Here is a 20,689-nt window from a genome sequence, read left to right as displayed (position 1 = left end):
CCCCTCAAGAAAAACAACAATACCCGTGCCAAAAAAGCCAGATGGTTTACCACCGAACTTCGAGAATCCAGGCGCACATGCCGCCGCCTCGAAAAGGCCCGGAGTAACACCAAATCCACAGAAGCCCACAACAACTTCAGAGCCGTCACCAACGCCCACCATCAACTCATCAGAGAAACGAGGAAAAAAGCGATTGAAGACAGAATCTCCACCCACGCACACAACAGCAAGGAACTCTTCAGCATCATCAAGGAGTTTGCCCAACCCACCAGCGAGTCTACCGATATCCCTCCCTCACAAGACCTCTGCGACAAACTCAGCATCTTTTTCCACCACAAAATCAAGAGCATCTACGACAACTTCGACGAAGACAACCAACACACTGAACCCTCACCAACCACCCCCGACACCCGGAAACCAGCGATTGATGACTGAACAGCCCTCACCACCGAAGACACACTGAAGACAATGAAGTCAATCCACTCAGGGGCCCCCACGGACCCCTGCCCCCACCACATCTTCAACAGAGCCGCCAACACCATCGCACCCATGCTCCGCCAAACCATCAACCGCTCCCTGGCGACCGCCTCGTTCCCCGACGACTGGAAACACGCTGAGGTCAACCCCCTCCTAAAGAAACCCTCAGCGGACCCCACCGACCTCAAAAACTACAGACCCATCTCCCTGCTCCCGTTCCCAGCGAAAGTCATCAAGAAAGCCATCAACAGCCAACTCGCCACATTCATTGAAGAACACAACATCCTCGACTCCTCCCAATCCGGCTTCATAAAAAAACCACAGTACGGAAACCGCCCTCCTCGCCGCAACAGACGACATCCGCACCTTACTGGACAAAGGAGAAACAGTAGCCCTCATCCTCCTCGACCTATCAGCGGCGTTCGACACAGTCTCCCACCGCACCATAATACGCAGACTCTACGATGCAGGAATTCAGGACAAGGCCCTCGACTGGATCTGCTCCTTCCTCTCCGGCAGGACGCAGTGGGTCAGACTCCCCCCTTTCCTCTCGGACCCCACACCTACCACCTGCGGAGTCCCCCAGGGCTCCTCCCTCAGCCCGACGCTCTTCAACGTCTACATGGCTCCACTTGCCCCCATTGTCAGAACCTACGGACTCAACATCGTGTCATACGCAGACGACACCCAGCTCATCCTCTCCCTATCCAACGAGCCCAACACCGCCAGACGCAACTTTCGAGAAGGCATGGAAGCCGTCGCCAAATGGATGAAAAACAGCTGCCTACAACTAAACACCAACAAAACAGAAGTACTCATCATGGGCCCAAACCCCGACGCCTGGAGCGACACCTGGTGGCCCACCGCCCTCGGAAACCCGCCAACCCCCACAGACCACGCACGCAACTTGGGAATCATCCTGGACTCCGAGCTCAAAATGCACCGCCAGATCAACTCTGTCTCATCTTCCTGCTTCCACACCCTCCGCCTCCTTCGTAAGACCTTCAAATGGAACCCCCTCGAACACCGAAAGACAGTCACTCACGCCCTGGTCACCAGCAGACTCGACTACGGCAACGCACTCTACGCCGGAATAAACAAAAACCTCATCCGCAAGCTACAGAACATCCAGAACGCCGCCGCAAGACTGGTCCTCAACCTGCCAAAACACTGCCACATCTCCCGGGAAACAACCTTAATAACGACTATCTAACAACGAGTGGGCTTAACAACGAATCCTAAACAACGACTTGTACCTGAACCACGACCTCATTAACCACTACTTGACCTGAACCACGACCTCCTTAATACTTCATTTACAACGAATTTTCAGAGGTAAGTGTATTTATAAGTACACAAATATGGTAAACGGTTTCAACAGATCATGTTAGTATAATTGGTTGAATTAAATAATTCAACAATATCATGTTTACTAAAATATGAACATCTTTTTAAAAGCAAGCACGAAAATTAAGTGATTCATCTGTATTTATTTAAAGTATGTGACAAGGGTAGGAGGCTAAAAAGTATGTCCATGTTCATGACCTTGAGTTTAAAACCCCGACCGAGTGCAAAAACTGAAACTGGACTAATTACAAGCAGAAGTTTCTAGCCGCAAATTAACAGCAGGTGTACAGTAATTTTGGCAAAACTGACATCTAGTGGCTGGATGTAACTTGACACGGCACGGTTAAAATTACACACTCGCTTATTTGGACAGCACGCAATTAACAAATATCAATTTAATGACCAGCGATGACCCAATTTCCAAGATAAGGATTTTCGGAAAGGGGTGACACAATTAGTAATAGTCGTGGCAAAAGCGTCGCTGTGTTTTCTTTGAAAAGGGCTGATTTGAAGCAATACATTGCTTCAGTGCGAGTCCCTGGGCATGTCGGGAACAGTAGAGGCACTAGATTCTTTATTAAAAATAGTTTTTAATATATGTATCATTGATGCACTCCTGCCCTTTTTTTTCACTTCTTGTTATTCTCTAATAAAAATGATTTGAACACAAAAAAAATAGTTTTTAATAGAAGTGTTGTTTAATTTAAATAAATTGCATTTTTGGGATCGTGTTTCAAACATGCATTGTTGTGAACGTAGTGGTATATTCAGAGTATATGCCAATAGATTCATTTTCGTGGTTCAGTAAGTCGTGGTTAAGTACATAGTTGTTTGGCTTTGGTCGTTGTTAGCCTTCGTGGTTTAGGCATTCGTTATATAAAAGGTAGTTGTTTAATCATACATTCACATCTCCCAGCACCTGTGCACACTCCACTGGCTCCCTGTCGAGGCGAGAATCACCTTTAAGATGCTCACCCACGCACACAAGGCACTCTACGGCACCGGACCAGCATACCTGAACAGCCGACTCAAATTCTACTCACCCCAAAGGACCCTACGATCAGCCCAGCTTCCTACGCCGTGGTCCCCCGCACCAGAAAGACCAGATTGGGAGGCCGCTCCTTCTCCTTCCTCGCGGCCAAAGCATGGAACGCCCTTCCGCTCCACCTCAGACAGACAACATCGCTCCCAATCTTCGCAAGAAACCTCAAAACCTGGCTCTTCGACAGACCCCCTCCTTGATGGAATGGAACCTGCACCCCCTCAACCCCCCCACCCCTAGCGCCTTGAGACTCTTACGGGTGAGTAGTCGCGCTTTAGCAAACTCCTGATTGATTGATTGATATTATCAGTGTGTGGAATGTTCCCCAGCAGTTCAGGCCTATAACTTGGGTTCAGGGCCTTTAACAGCAGGTGCAACCCTTGGGAGTTGACTATAATGCTTTATTAAGTTAACATTATCAAAATTAGTAACATTATAAAGTCGACAGTTCATCTTACGTGTGATTTAATTGGTGCTATTGATCTGGCTTCTGCATATTCTATCCCACTGGCAGCTATGACCCTTGATGCCACCAAGGCCTTCGACAGGGTGAATTGGATCAACCTGTCTGAGGTCTTGAAGAAATTTAATCTAGGAGAAAAATTCTGTCGTACAGTACAGTCGATTTACCAGAATCCAACGGCCAGACTTTTTGTAAACGCAATATTACTGATTCCTTTAAAATCTCTAGGGGGACTAGATCGGGCTGCCCACTCTCCCCTCTCCTTTTTGATCTATATATTAAGCCATTTGCTCAACGATTCAGGGATGATCCCAATATCCAGTCTTTCAAGTATGGGGAGTGGGAGAGGAAGGTAGCCCTGTATGCGGATGATATTCTAGTTCTCACAGCCAACTTACATGCAGCATTTCCAGCTGTCGTCAGTCTAGCTCAGGAGTTTGGTCTGGTTTCAGGCTACAAAATCAACGTTTCAAAAACTGAGATTATGGTTTGGAATCTGGAGGAGACCCAGCACCAGTACCAGACAAGTTCCAAAATGAGGTATTTGGGGATAAATATCCTTCAAGACATCACTAAGATCGCTGAGACCAACTTGACTATGGCGGCAAGGGAGTGTCAGAGGCTAACGAAATCTTGGGCCTCACTATTATCGGCAGAGTTAATCTGGTCAAGATGTCAATACTCCCGAAAATCACTTTTGTTTTTAATTGCATTCCCCTCCATTTTGAGAAATCTTTAGTTGATAAACTACAGAGGGATATTTGTTTGTTTGTGGACATAAATCTCCCAGGATTGCTTGGAAAAAACTGAGGCGCAGGAGAGAGAAAGGAGGTCTTGATTTGCCAGATATTCAGCTTTATGCCTGAGCCTTCCAACTTTCACATTCATGCATGCTTATGAAAATGCCTGTTAATACTGGTGCGAAAGGGATGTTTTTAGATATGCTCAGGGGTACTAATTTACTGGGGGAGGGTTTTTTGTTCAAATTTGGCAAGCCAAAGTTTAAAAAAAATTAAGCTGAAGGTTCTCCAGGTCTTAGGTAAAACATGGGCAAAATTAAGGAGTTTAGCCACACTCGGTTATTTCTCCAGCCTGGCCCCCCTCTGGGATTGCCCTGGGGCTCCAGAGCATTTGAGGGACAGGCTGGCAATTCCCTTGAGGTAAGCCGGACTGGTAGTCTGGAGGGATCTGATCCCAGATTGCACCCTTGTTTCATGGGAGCAACTTAGGGACATGGTTGGTGCAGGGCTCTCTAAATTTAAATATCTTCAGTTGGAAAGCTGGGTTCATTCACACGCACAAACTATTTGTGGAAGCTTACTCGGAGGGGGCAATTCCCTGGAACATCAGCTTGTGACGAAGCCCTTTGGGCGGAAGGAAGTTTCTTTCTGGTACCAAGCCATATCTGAAGCGGTGGATGGTGAATTCAAACTTGCTGAGGAACTGTGGGGAGGTTCCTTACCAGCACAAGACTGCAATACATTATGGCAGAGCTCATTTAAGATCTTATATGAGGTAGTAAAACCGGCAAGGCTAAAAAGGAACCACCTGTTCACCATCCACAGGGCCTATTTTTACCCACTAAAACTCTCAAAAATCACCAAAGGCTTACCTGTCTGCCGCAAGAAATGTGGGCTGGCCTCATATTCCGATATCCACATGTTTTAAGAGTGTCATGCCCTTGTTTCCTTTTGGGACAGCATCGGAAAATTTCTGGCAAGTACTCTGGGGAGTCCTGTCACCACTGACTTACCCTTGATCATTTTTGGCTTGGCAGATAATGTTAAGGGCCCTGCTAGATCGCTGCTTTTTTACGCATCCTCCTAGCTAGGAGGCAAATTTGTATAAAATGGACAGATTCCACTCCACCCTCCTTCTTAGACTGGCAGACTTCAGTCTTGGCAGTCTTCAAGCTAGATCTTATGAGATCAGGAAGCAATAAGAAGAAAGCATTCTGGAACATCCTGCAACTCAGATGGGGCTCTGAGTTGATTGATTGTTTTTTTTTCTCTGAGTCCTATGATTATGCTGCCTTAATACTCTCTGGGCTATGTCGGACACTCCCAGTCTGGTACTGGTAGCACTACGACGATGGCCATCTAGCTCTTGGAGTTCAGCAGAAGAGTTATCTCAGCTGGTTTCTTCATTAGCACTGGAGCAAGTTCTCATACCGGTAGGCGGGTTTTTCCCATTTACAGACGCCTACGCCTCTCAGCTGCTGAGTGTTGGTATAGACAACATGAGTGTGTACTGAAGTGAGATTGGGGGCGAATGACGATCTAAAAAAATTAATTAATAAATAAATAAATTATATATATATATATATATATGCAACCAAATCCGCTCCAATTTCCAGACGGCAAAGAGAGGGACACGAACCACAGATAAGGCTTACTATTCCTTTATTCTCACGATATGACACGTTTCAGACCACTACAGTCCTTGCTCACATACAGGTTATTCCCATTTACAGACGCCTACGCCTCTCAGCTGCTGAGTGTGGGTATAGACAACATGTATACTGAAGTGAGATTGGGGGCGAATGAGGATATTAAAAAAATTAAAAATAATTATATATATATATATATATATATATATATATTTATAGATATATATATATATATATATAAAATACAAAATAAAACATTATAAAGCTGAAGGGAGTGCATGATTTACTAATACCACAAATACAAGGAAAAACCTAAAACAAAAATCCAAGTGGATCTTCTGAAACGAATAACCAAAATTACTGAGAGCACAATGAAGCATAGGATCCCAAGAATGAACCAAAATATTAACACAAGAACCAAGGAATGCCTATAGATCTCTCTGTGAGTATATGAGGAGCCTCAATGAGATGAAGAGGGCCAGACAAAAATGAGTTAGTGAGGAAACTGGAAATTTGTAGCTAAGTATAATTAAAGGACTGTTGGGATGCTGCAGAAAACAAGAAGAGTCTCCTGATTTTACAATGCGTGATCACTGAATCCAGACTTTTATGTATATATTTCAAATTTGGGCAAATTACTACAAAAAGGTATATCATCGTTTTGAATCTCTTCTAGCAATTTAGATTGCTAATATTGTTTTTTGAAATCTAGCTGGTAACCAAAATACTGCGACTTACCTTCTAAATTGATAGTAAATGTTCCTTTGAGGATAGTAGCATCTGAAGGCAAATCCAGCGGCATATCGCTTAACAGAGTTGTCTGAGAGGACATCATTAGCTCATTTAACTGAGAAGTGCTAGAACACTCGTCCGTCTGTAGTGTCTAAAAGATAAAATCAAAGATGCAAAATGCCTTACATTTAAATCAATCAATCCATAAAGTAACATGTAAAGTCTTAGCACATTAAATTACTTCAATAATTAAATAGAATATAAATTAACAGGTTATAGGATTATAAATTAATTTCTAAAGAATAATTTAAGTGTCAGAGAAATGATTCCCTAATGCTCAAAATCCAGAACCTTCACCATTGTACCTAAATGACAGATTGGTGAAATTTGTTTTAAAATAAGCCCTAAGCACTATCCATGAAAAGACGGGCGGGGGAATCGCATGCATTTTTAGGAGCAACCTCTTGGTCACCAAAGTCACCTCCCCCTCCCTCACTTCCTGTGAACTCTTCTGCCTTGATATCTCAAGCGAGGGCAAACCTGTATGCTCTCTACATGTCTCCTACCACCCGCCCGGGGACAACCTCTCCTTCACCCAACAACTCATGGACACGATCTCATCCAACGCCGGTCGGCAGATCACTCAAATCTACCTGTGTGACTTCAATCTCCACTGGAACGATCAGAAAGACGCAGTGGTGAATAGTCTCAAATCTTTCCTTAATGCGCTTGACCTCGCCCAAATCTGCAACTGCCCGACACACGACAAAGGCTCGATCCTCGACCTTATCATCGCCAAAGAGGACACTACCCAACTGGGGGAGATCCAACCTTGTGACTGGTCAGACCACCACATTATCACTTTCTTCATCAATGAAAAAGTTAAACTTAACCCGGCTCAACCCACCAAATCCAAGATTTGGAAAAGGGACATGAAGAATCTTAACCCTAACTCCTTGCCTCCCCACACCTGCAGTCTCCTCCTTCCCCCTTCGGGCGCCTCTGATGTTCAATCACTGACCGACCTCTACCTCGATTCTATGAACTCAATAATCAACGAAGCCGCCCCCCTGCAACTGAAGAGAGTTTCCACCAAGAATTCGAACCCCTGGTATGATGGTAGACTCAATGAAGACAGGCGTGCTATGAGAATGGCTGTCAGTACAAATAAGGTTTGGTCTGAGTTTCAAAAGTATCAGATAATTCAAAATAAACACACAATCACCATTGAGTTTAAAAATGGGTCAGAACAATGGAACAACTTATTCATTTCATTCATTTTGGCATTTTAATCATGCAAGGTCAGAGTGCGATCCAATTGCAGCCAAAGTTATGAGTAAACAGATTGTAGTATATACATGTAATTGTAATGTCATTACATTCGGTATTCGGAATAGGTGCTCTCAGTGAAAAGGGGGAGGGTAAGTGAGTAAGTGAAGGGGACAGGGTAAAGGTGTTGTGACATAATTGTTACATCCAAATTAACGATTGAAAAACCTCTACAGTCAAATTAATGGGCAAAGGTTCCCAAGAATCACATCACACATAGATAGCGAGAATGCATCGCTTATTTAGCTCCTATGGTGTGTAGAATGGAGGCGTAGTTCTACGTTTCGACCCCGGTTACGCTAAAGGGCAATTCGCGGCCTCATGTTGGGGTCTTCATCAGGAAGGAATGGAGAGCCTACAGGGTAATATGAATACAGAATTCAGTATATACGTGGTGAATAAGTGTGGTGATGTTATTCAAGAAAGGGACGTGGAAGGTTACCTACATCATCAAACGGTCATCTTATGTTCCGTCTGCAAAAGAGGGGGCTCCCTCGAGCTCCAAAGGATACTGAAAAACAATCAAAAGGTGCCATCAGGGCCCTGAAACTTGCTGGGTTAAAAATGGCCGGGGGTGGCAGGTAAAAGGGACTTACTTTTCGTGCTGGTAATCACACAGCCGTTGGGCACAGGTAGTACAATCCTCGATGGGTTTGTATTACTGTAAAAAGAAGGGAAGTATCATTTAGCATAATAGGCCGTCTCGGTACATATGGGCAAACAGAGCGGATGTCTGTAGAAAGCCGCGCTGTTTGGATGGTATTTACCTTTCAAAACGGGAACGCACAGCCGTGCTGTTTCTCCGTCGGCGTCCTGCATCCGAGTGTGCTCGCGGTGCAGGCGCTCAATGCCTGTGCCTAATAGAAAAGGGCTCGGCTCCCGGGTCCAATGGGAACCGAGGCCTGACTAGCGCGCTCAAGGGAGCGTCTCTCAGGATTTTCCTCACATCTTGGGGAAGTTTGGTGTGTTCTTTATAATGATGGTGGAGAGTTTAGCTGTGTTCGAGTATATATGAACATACAGATATACACAGTTTTGGCGGGCTGGTGTGTTCTTTGTAGTGACGGTGGGGAGTCTAGCTGAATTCAAGTATATATTAACGTACAAATATCCACAGTTTTAACATGTAAAAGACCAGACAGAACTAACAACGTCAAAAGTACTAGGAAATATATTCCATACATGTGCCATAGTGGAGTAGCCAAGTATCGTGATGGCCTTGTAAATGTCCAAAAGTTGTTGTGTGAGGAATAACTATACCTAACAAATATGTGAACACGTTACATTGTACAGGTATACATACATAGGGAATATTGGATGCAGCAGGGGAGTTTACAATGTCCCATAGTCTATTCAGGATTAAGTCCCGCCATCTGAGAGAAACTAGCTTCAAGTTCATTCAACCCCTTACTTATTGTCTGAAACTTTTGCATCCATTTGCATTCCCTTGTGTCAAGAATGGCATTTAAATTGCCCCCCGTGGGCCAAGGGAGATTTTTTCAATTACCAACCAGCGGATGGATTCCGGTGAGTGGTTTTTTTCGGTGAAGTGATCTACCAAAGGGGCCCCTGGGGTAGTGCAGCGAATACGGCTACAATGTTGGAATATACGGCTTTTTACTTTTTGCTGTGTTTGTCCAATGTACATGAGGTCACACGGACACAGAATCGCATAAATCACCCCACTTGAGTTACAGTTAGTCAGGGACTTGAGCTCTATTGTGAGGTCGTTGTACTGTATTTGCCTAGTCTCCAAACACATCGGACAGGCTTTGCATTTAGTGCACTTGAAGTGGCCCACCAATTCTGGTAGATTCCATAAACTTTGAATCGAGGGTGCCGGTGGGGTTTCTAGCAAAGAGCGCACCACAGAGTCTCTGACATTCCTAGATCTTTTGAAGGCATGCATTGGGGGATCAGGAGCTTTCAAAATTTCTCCTACCAAACCCCAATGTTTGTTCACAATTTTGCGAATAGCATTGCTTTCAGTACAGAAAGTCGTTACACATATCATTCGGTCCTGTGCTGTAGTTCTGGTCCTCGGTTCGAGTAGTGTCACTCTGTCCTGGAACCAAGCTCTCTTTCTTGATCTTTTTACTAGGCGTTTGGGATAGCCTCGATCTATTAGGCGGCTGATGAGGTCATCCGATTCCCTGAAAAAGTCCTCTTTGAGGGAACAGTTTCTCCGGAGGCGGAGGAATTGGCCAAAGGGCAAATTGTCCCTTAGCCCTCTGGTGTGGTGACTAGTATACCGTAATAGGGAGTTTCTTTCGGATGGCTTGCGGTACAGGGTGGTATAGAGGTGTCCATCCTTCTCCTTGATACTTATATCCAGGAAATCGATCGATTCTCTGTTTGAATGTATGGTGAATTTTATATCTTGTGACTGATTGTTTAGCCAGGCCAGGAATGCCTTGAGGGATTCCTCTTGACCAGTCCATATCATGAGGACATCGTCGATGTATCGATGCCATGATGTAATCATCGCTCTATATGGGTTATTATGTGAAAGGATACTATCCTGTTCCATTTCAGACATATAGAGAATGGCTAAGTCTGGAGCAAAGGCAGCGCCCATCGCCACTCCTTTGCTCTGTTCAAAGAAGTTACTTTGGAAAATGAAGAAATTTCTGGTCATTGCAATTTCTAAAAGTGCCACTAAAAATTCTGTTGGCACTGAGGTGGGTTGCTCACGACCGTCAAGTACTCTCCTCATACAATCAAGTGCTGGTCTCTGGGGAATGCTGGTGTATAAGGAGACAATGTCCATTGTTACCAGAATCTGTTCCTCTTTGTTAAATGGCTTGCTATCAATGAAGGTGATGACTTGCGTGGTATCTCTTAGATATGTTGGGGTGGCCTCTGCTAGCGGTTTTAGGAAGACATCAATATATTTGCAGAGTGGTTCCAGTAGGGAGCCGCACCCGGAAATGATGGGTCTTCCCGGTGGTTTTGCTGGATCCTTGTGGACTTTGGGTAAGACGTATATAGTTGGTGTTCTTGGTTGTCCCACATTAAGATAATCAGACTCTTTTTTGGAAAGAAAGCCCATCTCTAGTGCCTTGGTTGTTAAGGCTGTGATGTCCGTGCGTATTTCTCTAGTTGGATCTCGCCTTAGAGGTCTGTAGCTGACACCATCAGATAATTGAGAGTGAATCTCCGCTTTGTAGTTTTCCACATCTAGTACCACTATCGATCCGCCTTTGTCCGCTGGCTTGATAACCACCGCCCTGTTGTTCTTCAGTGATTCCAGTGCATATCTCTCGCCTCTCGTGATATTGTGTCTAACATAATGTTTATTGTTGATGGTTCTGAGGACATCTCTCATGACTATACTTTCATATGTCAGAATTTCATGAGCCACTGAGGATACTGTAGGCATGAAAGTAGATGGAGGTCTTAGGTTTGTAAAAGCCGTCATGGCTGATGTGGGTTTGTTCCTGAAGAAATATTTCAGCCTCAGTTTTCTGAAAAACCTTGTCAGTTCCGTCTGTACGTTAAATTTGTTAGGATAAGACGTTGGTACATAGGATAGGCCTTTACAGAGAATACTGCTTTCATTCTTGGTAAGTGTGTATTTGGATAGGTTAATGATCGGGTTGGTCCTGTCTGAGATGTTATTTACCATCTGTAGGTCTTCCTCCTGGTGCTCCTCTCCCCGTGGTCTTCTTGTTGGAAACGTACTTGCTTGGGGGTGCTGTCTCGCTGTCTTCCATTGTCCCAGTTTTGTTGGTTGTGTCCTCGGTTCGAACGGTTCAAACAGAGAATCGATCGATTTCCTGGATATAAGTATCAAGGAGAAGGATGGACACCTCTATACCACCCTGTACCGCAAGCCATCCGAAAGAAACTCCCTATTACGGTATACTAGTCACCACACCAGAGGGCTAAGGGACAATTTGCCCTTTGGCCAATTCCTCCGCCTCCGGAGAAACTGTTCCCTCAAAGAGGACTTTTTCAGGGAATCGGATGACCTCATCAGCCGCCTAATAGATCGAGGCTATCCCAAACGCCTAGTAAAAAGATCAAGAAAGAGAGCTTGGTTCCAGGACAGAGTGACACTACTCGAACCGAGGACCAGAACTACAGCACAGGACCGAATGATATGTGTAACGACTTTCTGTACTGAAAGCAATGCTATTCGCAAAATTGTGAACAAACATTGGGGTTTGGTAGGAGAAATTTTGAAAGCTCCTGATCCCCCAATGCATGCCTTCAAAAGATCTAGGAATGTCAGAGACTCTGTGGTGCGCTCTTTGCTAGAAACCCCACCGGCACCCACGATTCAAAGTTTATGGAATCTACCAGAATTGGTGGGCCACTTCAAGTGCACTAAATGCAAAGCCTGTCCGATGTGTTTGGAGACTAGGCAAATACAGTACAACGACCTCACAATAGAGCTCAAGTCCCTGACTAACTGTAACTCAAGTGGGGTGATTTATGCGATTCTGTGTCCGTGTGACCTCATGTACATTGGACAAACACAGCAAAAAGTAAAAAGCCGTATATTCCAACATTGTAGCCGTATTCGCTGCACTACCCCAGGGGCCCCTTTGGTAGATCACTTCACCGAAAAAAACCACTCACCGGAATCCATCCGCTGGTTGGTAATTGAAAAAATCTCCCTTGGCCCACGGGGGGGCAATTTAAATGCCATTCTTGACACAAGGGAATGCAAATGGATGCAAAAGTTTCAGACAATAAGTAAGGGGTTGAATGAACTTGAAGCTAGTTTCTCGCAGATGGCGGGACTTAATCCTGAATAGACTATGGGACATTGTAAACTCCCCTGCTGCATCCAATATTCCCTATGTATGTATACCTGTACAATGTAACGTGTTCACATATTTGTTAGGTATAGTTATTCCTCACACAACAACTTTTGGACATTTACAAGGCCATCACGATACTTGGCTACTCCACTATGGCACATGTATGGAATATATTTCCTAGTACTTTTGACGTTGTTAGTTCTGTCTGGTCTTTTACATGTTAAAACTGTGGATATTTGTACGTTAATATATACTTGAATTCAGCTAGACTCCCCACCGTCACTACAAAGAACACACCAGCCCGCCAAAACTGTGTATATCTGTATGTTCATATATACTCGAACACAGCTAAACTCTCCACCATCATTATAAAGAACACACCAAACTTCCCCAAGATGTGAGGAAAATCCTGAGAGACGCTCCCTTGAGCGCGCTAGTCAGGCCTCGGTTCCCATTGGACCCGGGAGCCGAGCCCTTTTCTATTAGGCACAGGCATTGAGCGCCTGCACCGCGAGCACACTCGGATGCAGGACGCCGACGGAGAAACAGCACGGCTGTGCGTTCCCGTTTTGAAAGGTAAATACCATCCAAACAGCGCGGCTTTCTACAGACATCCGCTCTGTTTGCCCATATGTACCGAGACGGCCTATTATGCTAAATGATACTTCCCTTCTTTTTACAGTAATACAAACCCATCGAGGATTGTACTACCTGTGCCCAACGGCTGTGTGATTACCAGCACGAAAAGTAAGTCCCTTTTACCTGCCACCCCCGGCCATTTTTAACCCAGCAAGTTTCAGGGCCCTGATGGCACCTTTTGATTGTTTTTCAGTATCCTTTGGAGCTCGAGGGAGCCCCCTCTTTTGCAGACGGAACATAAGATGACCGTTTGATGATGTAGGTAACCTTCCACGTCCCTTTCTTGAATAACATCACCACACTTATTCACCACGTATATACTGAATTCTGTATTCATATTACCCTGTAGGCTCTCCATTCCTTCCTGATGAAGACCCCAACATGAGGCCGCGAATTGCCCTTTAGCGTAACCGGGGTCGAAACTTAGAACTACGCCTCCATTCTACACACCATAGGAGCTAAATAAGCGATGCATTCTCGCTATCTATGTGTGATGTGATTCTTGGGAACCTTTGCCCATTAATTTGACTGTAGAGATTTTTCAATCGTTAATTTGGATGTAACAATTATGTCACAACACCTTTACCCTGTCCCCTTCACTTACTCACTTACCCTCCCCCTTTTCACTGAGAGCACCTATTCCGAATACCGAATGTAATGACATTACAATTACATGTATATACTATTATTATTATATTTCTTATTATATTTCTTATATAGCGCCAGAATCGACCCCCGAAGGGGTATCTCCGCGCTTGCCTTGGGAACCCCTCCTGGTTTATCCCTGTGAGATAGCCCCTACATGGCATCCCCAAGGTGAAAGCCAGGCATCCCGCCGCGGGGGGCCGTTGTGGAGATTAAGCAAGCTTAATGCCCAGAGTTGCAGAGTGTGAACCCATGATTAGGTCAGGCACCGAAGCGAGAATTATCGAGTCCATGGACATTTGAGCTCAAGACCCTGCCGCGTCGGGAATTGAACCCTGGTCCCGGGTCTGACCTCTGCTTCAGGGTCTGCCTGCTCTAACCAGTGAGCCACACTTCTCCACTCAGAGTGTTGATTTGGACAATCTGTTTACTCATAACTTTGGCTGCAATTGGATCGCACTCTGACCTTGCATGATTAAAATGCCAAAATGAATGAAATGAATAAGTTGTTCCATTGTTCTGACCCATTTTTAAACTCAATGGTGATTGTGTGTTTATTTTGAATTATCTGATACTTTTGAAACTCAGACCAAACCTTATTTGTACTGACCCACGGACCCAGGTCCTGAGCTTTAAGGGCCTACCCCTTTCATACTCATACTATGAGAATGGCTGAGCGCACCTGGAGATCTGACCCCTTAGCACTGCACCTTAAAACGCTTAAGAACAAGAGAAATGCCTACTTTAGGAAAATCAAGCGCTCGAAATCTGACTTCTTTAGCCACCAGCTGGACCTAGCAAAAAACCGACCGCGAAAATTGTTCGAACTAGTCAAAACTCAAACCAAGATGCAACCCTTACAAGCAAACACCACAGCAAGCGATATTCCACACTGTGAAGACTTCTCTGCTTTCTTTAAACTAAGGACCGATAACTTAAGAAGTGATCTCCTCATTGATGCAAGCCGATACTCCAGCCACATCAGCATGACCACCACTCAACCTAAAAACAACGCATCATGGTCATCCTTTGACAGCTACTCTGAAGAAACAATTCACAAACTGCTCGGCACCTTGAAGCCCTCTAATCACTGTCAATGCAGTAAAAGACTTCACCCCCCTGCTCCTCCCACTCTGGACTAAAATCATTAACAGCTCCCTTCAGCAAGGACTCATCCCAGACTCCCTCAAGGTAGGGCAAGTCACGCCTATACTCAAGAAACCTACAGCTGACCCGGCTGACCTACACAATTACCGCCCTATCACTAATATCCCCACATTGGCCAAACTGCTGGAAAAATGCGTACAACTCCAACTGACAAAACACATTGATCAGTTTGACCTCCTCAACCCTCATCAATCAGGCTTCCGAGCGAAACACAGCACGGAAACAGCTATGACGCACATAATTGATGACGCCCTCCAAATCCTTGATCGCAATGATTCCTGCCTCCTCATCCTTCTTGATCTCTCCTCAGCCTTTGATACTGTCAAACATGAGAACCTACTGGAGCTGTTATATACCAGAATGGGTGTATCCGGGACTGTTCTCAAATGGTTCACTTCCTTCCTACATAACCGGTCTCAGAAGTTCAAGATCAACAACGTACTGTCCTCAGCTGTACCTGCAACTTTAGGCGTCCCACAAGGATCTGCCCTATCCCCCACATTGTTCAACCTCGTCATGGAACCACTCACCACCGTGCTGCAAGCATCTAATGTACACTTCCATATGTACGCCGATGACACTCAACTGTACCTCAAACTACAATCCCCGGAAGACATCAAAATTCTGAATTCCACACTCAGTAACACCCAATCATGGTTGGCCGATAATCACCTCAAACTAAATGCTCTGAAAACTGAGTTCCTTCTGATCTCACCTCCTGAGAATATCGCCATCACCCAAACCTGGCTGAATCACCTAACTGCCCTCAATGTCCAACCCACTATTGTGTTATCCGCAAAATCCTTAGGCATCACACTTGACGCCAACCTCAATATGCAGCAGCACATTAACAAAGCAACTAAAGGAGCTAATTTCCAAATCAACACTCTGAGGAAACTTAAACCCTTCCTCCCAGCTAAGGACTTCCAAACTGCTGTACAAGCCCTAGTCATCCCTCGCATAGACTACGGAATCGTGGCCCTCAGCGGACTCCCCCTTTCAACAACCGCTCCCCTAAGAGCCTCCTTGAACGCTGCCGCGAGACTCATCACTGGTTCTAGAAAACATTCGCATATATCCCCTGACTTGAGATCCCTGAACTGGCTGCCTGTTGAAGCCAGAATACAGCTGAAAATTGCCTGTATGACACACTCGGCCGTACACCACAAGTCTCCCAACTACCTCACTCAAAAGCTGACTATATCTGGTGGCTCGAGATCCAATAGAAGCACAAAAAAATCTCCTCCTGAAACCTTGAAGATTCCGGAAGGAAAAAACATACAAACGCTCCTTCTCAGGAATGGCACCCAGGATCTGGAATGCACTCCCTCCTGAAACAAGACTTTTCTCCTCCACTGCATTTTTAAGAAGGAGGTCAAAGCCATCCTTATGGCCAAGTTCACATGAACTCTATTATTGCTGGATCTAAGACTTTGCACCGTTTGTGTATTATTGGCACCTGATCTTTTATTGGTATTATATTGTTACTTGTTTACTTGTTTGCTATCCTATTTTGCTACTCATTCACTATCGACTACTGTATTGTACCCAATAGTTGGTTTAATCACCCTCCTGTTGCCACTACCCCTTGTTTCTGTAAAGCGCTCTGATATCTGCAAAGATCTTGTTCGCGCTATATAAAACTTTGAATAAATAAATAAATAAATGAAGAGTATGTTGGAATAATGTCACTATTTGGACGGAACTGTAATGTGAGCAAAAGCTAGAACAGTGAGACATGAGAGTGTATTTCCCTGCTTTTTGTCAATGTTTGCTTCCTACTTGTACTTCTTGAAATACTTACCCTCATCTTTAGAACTCTCATCTTGTTTTATTGTTTTTTAACATTTCGTTATTGTCGTTTTTATGGCATACAGTTAAATCCACAAAATAGATGAAGTCAACCAGCATATTCAATGATATGAACAGGTTAGGGCAATGTAATCATGAACAATCACGCCATACAGTACTCCATAAATGAACAAGCGATAATAGTGTAAGGTATTAACAACAACCGGCACCAAGGGCAACTACAACTCTTTTTTAATTTCATAAGTGTTTGTTAAGCTTCTATTACATTTTCAGTACAAAAAAGTGGTAAGCACAAAAACGTGGAGTAAAATACTTAGCTTTGATAAAGCCATAATAGTAGATAAACACTGCTATACAACTGAAAAAATGGAAAGGTATGCAACAGGATATGGAGGATGCAAGTGGGCTGACTGCAAGGTGGGAACTAATACAAAGAGGTATAGGGAAAGGGGGAGGAAGAGCCGAGAGAGGATGACAAAATGATATGGCCAAAACATATACAAGCCATGAGAATGAGATAAGGAAACATGAGCAGGTATTTAGTCAAACCATAAATATTATCCTGAAGCTCGCAGTACGATTCGGTAATATCTACATGTCCATGGTGGGAAAAAGTTTTTATGGGAGCTTGACTAACTCAAATTAACGGTCCAGGTTATTCCACAGGGACCTGTTGGCAGAGATACAGGAATACTGGGCAGACAATCAACTTTGCTCCCCTGATGTAACTTATCCATTCCCAGCAGGCACTGCTCGAGGCCTCACTGCCTAGATATTTCCATGAGGATGGGAGCTAATGTGAACATTAGATCTAGGAGTAAGCACTCTTCTTTCTGCAGACTTGGTGTGTGTGGAGCTCGAGGCGTCAAAGACAGAGAAACAGAAATTCCTGGGAAGTTTGGTGTGGAGGATGTCCCAGAAGGTGGAAAGTGAATGGCATTTTTATAACATATGTTGTAAGTCAGCTTTCTCAATTTTACAACTCCACCAGTTACCACTGTCAAGTAAACCTAAAGAAGCTAATTACTATGGAGTCCAAAATACCACATGGAATTTTGTTTGGGCTAAATTGGGCATAATTGTCCTCTTGTCTGCACTAAGGTGGCTAAAGTTCCTCCTGATTAAAGATAGGTAGACCAAGATGTATGGTATGCCAAAGAAAAGAATTATGTAAATAAAATAGGTTAGAAGAATGGTTTGTTTGTCGTTCTTATGGGTGGTTGGGATATGGTGTAGTAAGAGAATTTTTCCTATTGTCTCGAGTGCCCTCAGACACCCTTGCAAGTGTCAAATTTCATCATAGGGCGTTGCTCCTCGTGAGGGTGGTGCTGCAATCCCTCACGGGTCCCGCAAGGGGGCTATTTGATGGAGATCTTTTAAAGGAGATGCTGCAGTTGTGCATGTGGGTGTAGGGGCCTTGGAAAAAAAGATTAGTGGAGAGTTAAAATGATCTTACAGTACCCGGAATCAGTTTTATTCTTGGGACCGTATGATCAATTAAAAACGGGGTGGGTCCTGGAGAAAACCTCTAAAAAACAAATAAGAGGAGTGGTTGTGCAACTAGCCACTACTCACAGGACAAGCGATCTAGTGAACAAGTGTGAATAATTCTCTATGGTCAACATGTTTCGCACTCCTTGGTGGTCCCTACCTGATCCATAGGCGCTTCGACAGGACCAAAAATCAGGGTATTACTAGAGTGGTGTTCTAAAAATAGAATAGTAGGTTTCTGGGCAAGGGACCATGGACCTGTAATAATTTAATCTTCAAGGTGTGGCGCGGTCTGGCGCTGATGGGTACCTTTGTTCATTTTTTTTTGGGAAAACCTTTATTAATACTTCCACCAGTTACAAGTATGGGCCTACAACCACCAGGGCTGGCCGCTAATCAATATCATGTCAACCAAGCAATTAGAACCAGACACGGCCTCCCGGGAGGCGAACACAGTATGACTACAATTAATACTGGCAGCATGGCATACTATACGAGTAACAGGATAATAAAGGTTATATTTTATAATATAAAGATAGAAGGATCAGGTGCCATACAATATCACAAAGGTGCATAAAGGGCGGGCAAAACAGTAGGAGGTCCACAGTTAATTCGATATTATTCAAAACCATGGCGCTTAGGCATACAAATCAGGATAAACAAGCATACAATCAATGTTCGCGCCAGTGGGGCGCCTGCCCAATGGTACTGAAGTACAGTGAAAGTGTAGGCACAGATAAAAAGTCGACAGGTGACAAAAGAATAGACCCACTACGCTGACCCGAAAAAGAGGAAACAAAAGAAAAGGCGAGGAAAGATAAGAAGAAAAAAAAAAAGGCCATAGAAACAAATAATAAAAACAACCCCCCCCCCCTCCAACCCCCCACCCTGCACCCCTGCAGATGACTACGGCCCCGTAAATGATCCCCGAAATATAGAAGAACAAAGGGAAAAAAGGAAAAGAGAAAGAAAGAAGGGACTAAGACCCTACCCAAAAAGGGAGAAATGGAGGAGGGCTATGTCAAACGCACTCCCGGACTCCCCCCACCCCCCCCCTCCGTCTCAAAGAAGAATCCCCCGCCATGCAGACCACAATGAAACAGTACATCAGAGGAAACTAGAAATCCCGCCCCGGACTCCGGTAACCAAAGAAAGCAGTCCCGTTACCAATAAATCAAAATTGTGAAACCTTAAACAACAGTCTCAACCTTGGCCCCGTCGAGCAAAGTCGCTGATCCCCTCCGATAAAGAAAGCCCCACCGTTAAATTGTCAAAGGTCAAACAGAAGTTGTCGAACCATAGTCTATAAGTCGAAGTAAGGATGGCAAGTCCCAAAGTAGACGCTCGAGTCCAACGATGCCCCTTCCCGACTCTAAGACCAGGCACTATCCCATCCGCCATCTTGATGGACCCGCTGGGAAGGGGGTGCGACACAGTCCCACACAGATCACAATTACGAGCAAGCGTCTCCAAATCGGGAAAAGCAGTGAAAAGTTCCGCCAATTGCAGTTCCAAAGATTTCAACTTTGTAGGTGTATCGCCGATCTCCACATGTTCGAACCGTTCCACTTCTGTAGGAGCATGGAAAGCTACGAACACCGGGTCAAATTGCATCGCTGGGGTAGCAATAGGGGAAGGAACTGGCCACCGGGTCTCGGGCAGTACATCAGAGTCCGGTCCTGATCCTCTAATTCTGTCTGCCGCCGACATCAGATTCCAGGCCTGGGTCTTCATAGTCGCCTGAAGTGCCTCAAGGGCCGCCATCACTGATCGCAATGACGGGCCGCACTGAGCCCGCTCCGCCGGGCTTTGCATAGCATCAAGCATATTGACCCCCACGGATGGGCGCCTTCCCCGGGGTAAGATTAGGCGGAGCAGGAATGAACCGTGAGGGACCGATCATCAATAACCGTTAGTGCGCACCAAGTCTCCGATCCGAAGGCACCAGCGCTACGTACGCCAGGCCCCCGGGTCTCGGACCCCCACACACACACCACCTCGGGCGTCACTCGTCACCTCACCTCCGGTACAGTTCCAGGCAGCAGATCGGCAGCAAAGCAATCAGAAAGATGTCGGAGGTTCCATGGACCGGACCCTGCCGCTCTCTCCGGTCCGCTGTTGTTCAACTCGGACCCGGCTAGACCACCACTGGAGACCCCGGCTTCCAGACTGGGCTAGGCCTCAAATTAAACCTCGACATAACTCCTCTCCACCATGGTGGAAAATTCTTGGGATTGCACCATCAGTCCGCAGAATAGTTCATACACCCGGATATGGGGCGAGAAATCAGGATATATGACAGGATCTTCGAGCGAAAGACGGGGGTCGGCGGAGCCGGGAGGCTATGCGGCCATCTTGCTTGCTGTCGTAGCTCCTCATGGTAC

The 20,689-nt window shown here is 45.1% G+C and overlaps 1 protein-coding gene across 1 annotated transcript in view; it reads right to left on the bottom strand.

Annotated features, from left to right (window-relative positions):
• The window catches only part of IARS2 (isoleucyl-tRNA synthetase 2, mitochondrial), a 628,540-nt gene that overhangs the window by 14,261 nt on the left and 593,590 nt on the right, over positions 1-20,689 (bottom strand). The window contains exon 22 of the mRNA XM_086927919.1: positions 6,457-6,601. Within this exon, the coding sequence (XP_086784045.1) occupies positions 6,457-6,601 (145 nt within the window). The remainder of the gene's footprint in view (positions 1-6,456; positions 6,602-20,689) is intronic.

The sequence above is a fragment of the Lissotriton vulgaris genome, chromosome 6 (genome assembly GCF_964263255.1).
Source record: "Lissotriton vulgaris chromosome 6, aLisVul1.2, whole genome shotgun sequence".
Lineage (NCBI taxonomy): Eukaryota > Metazoa > Chordata > Amphibia > Caudata > Salamandridae > Lissotriton > Lissotriton vulgaris.
This window is presented reverse-complemented; position numbering and strand designations above follow the sequence as displayed.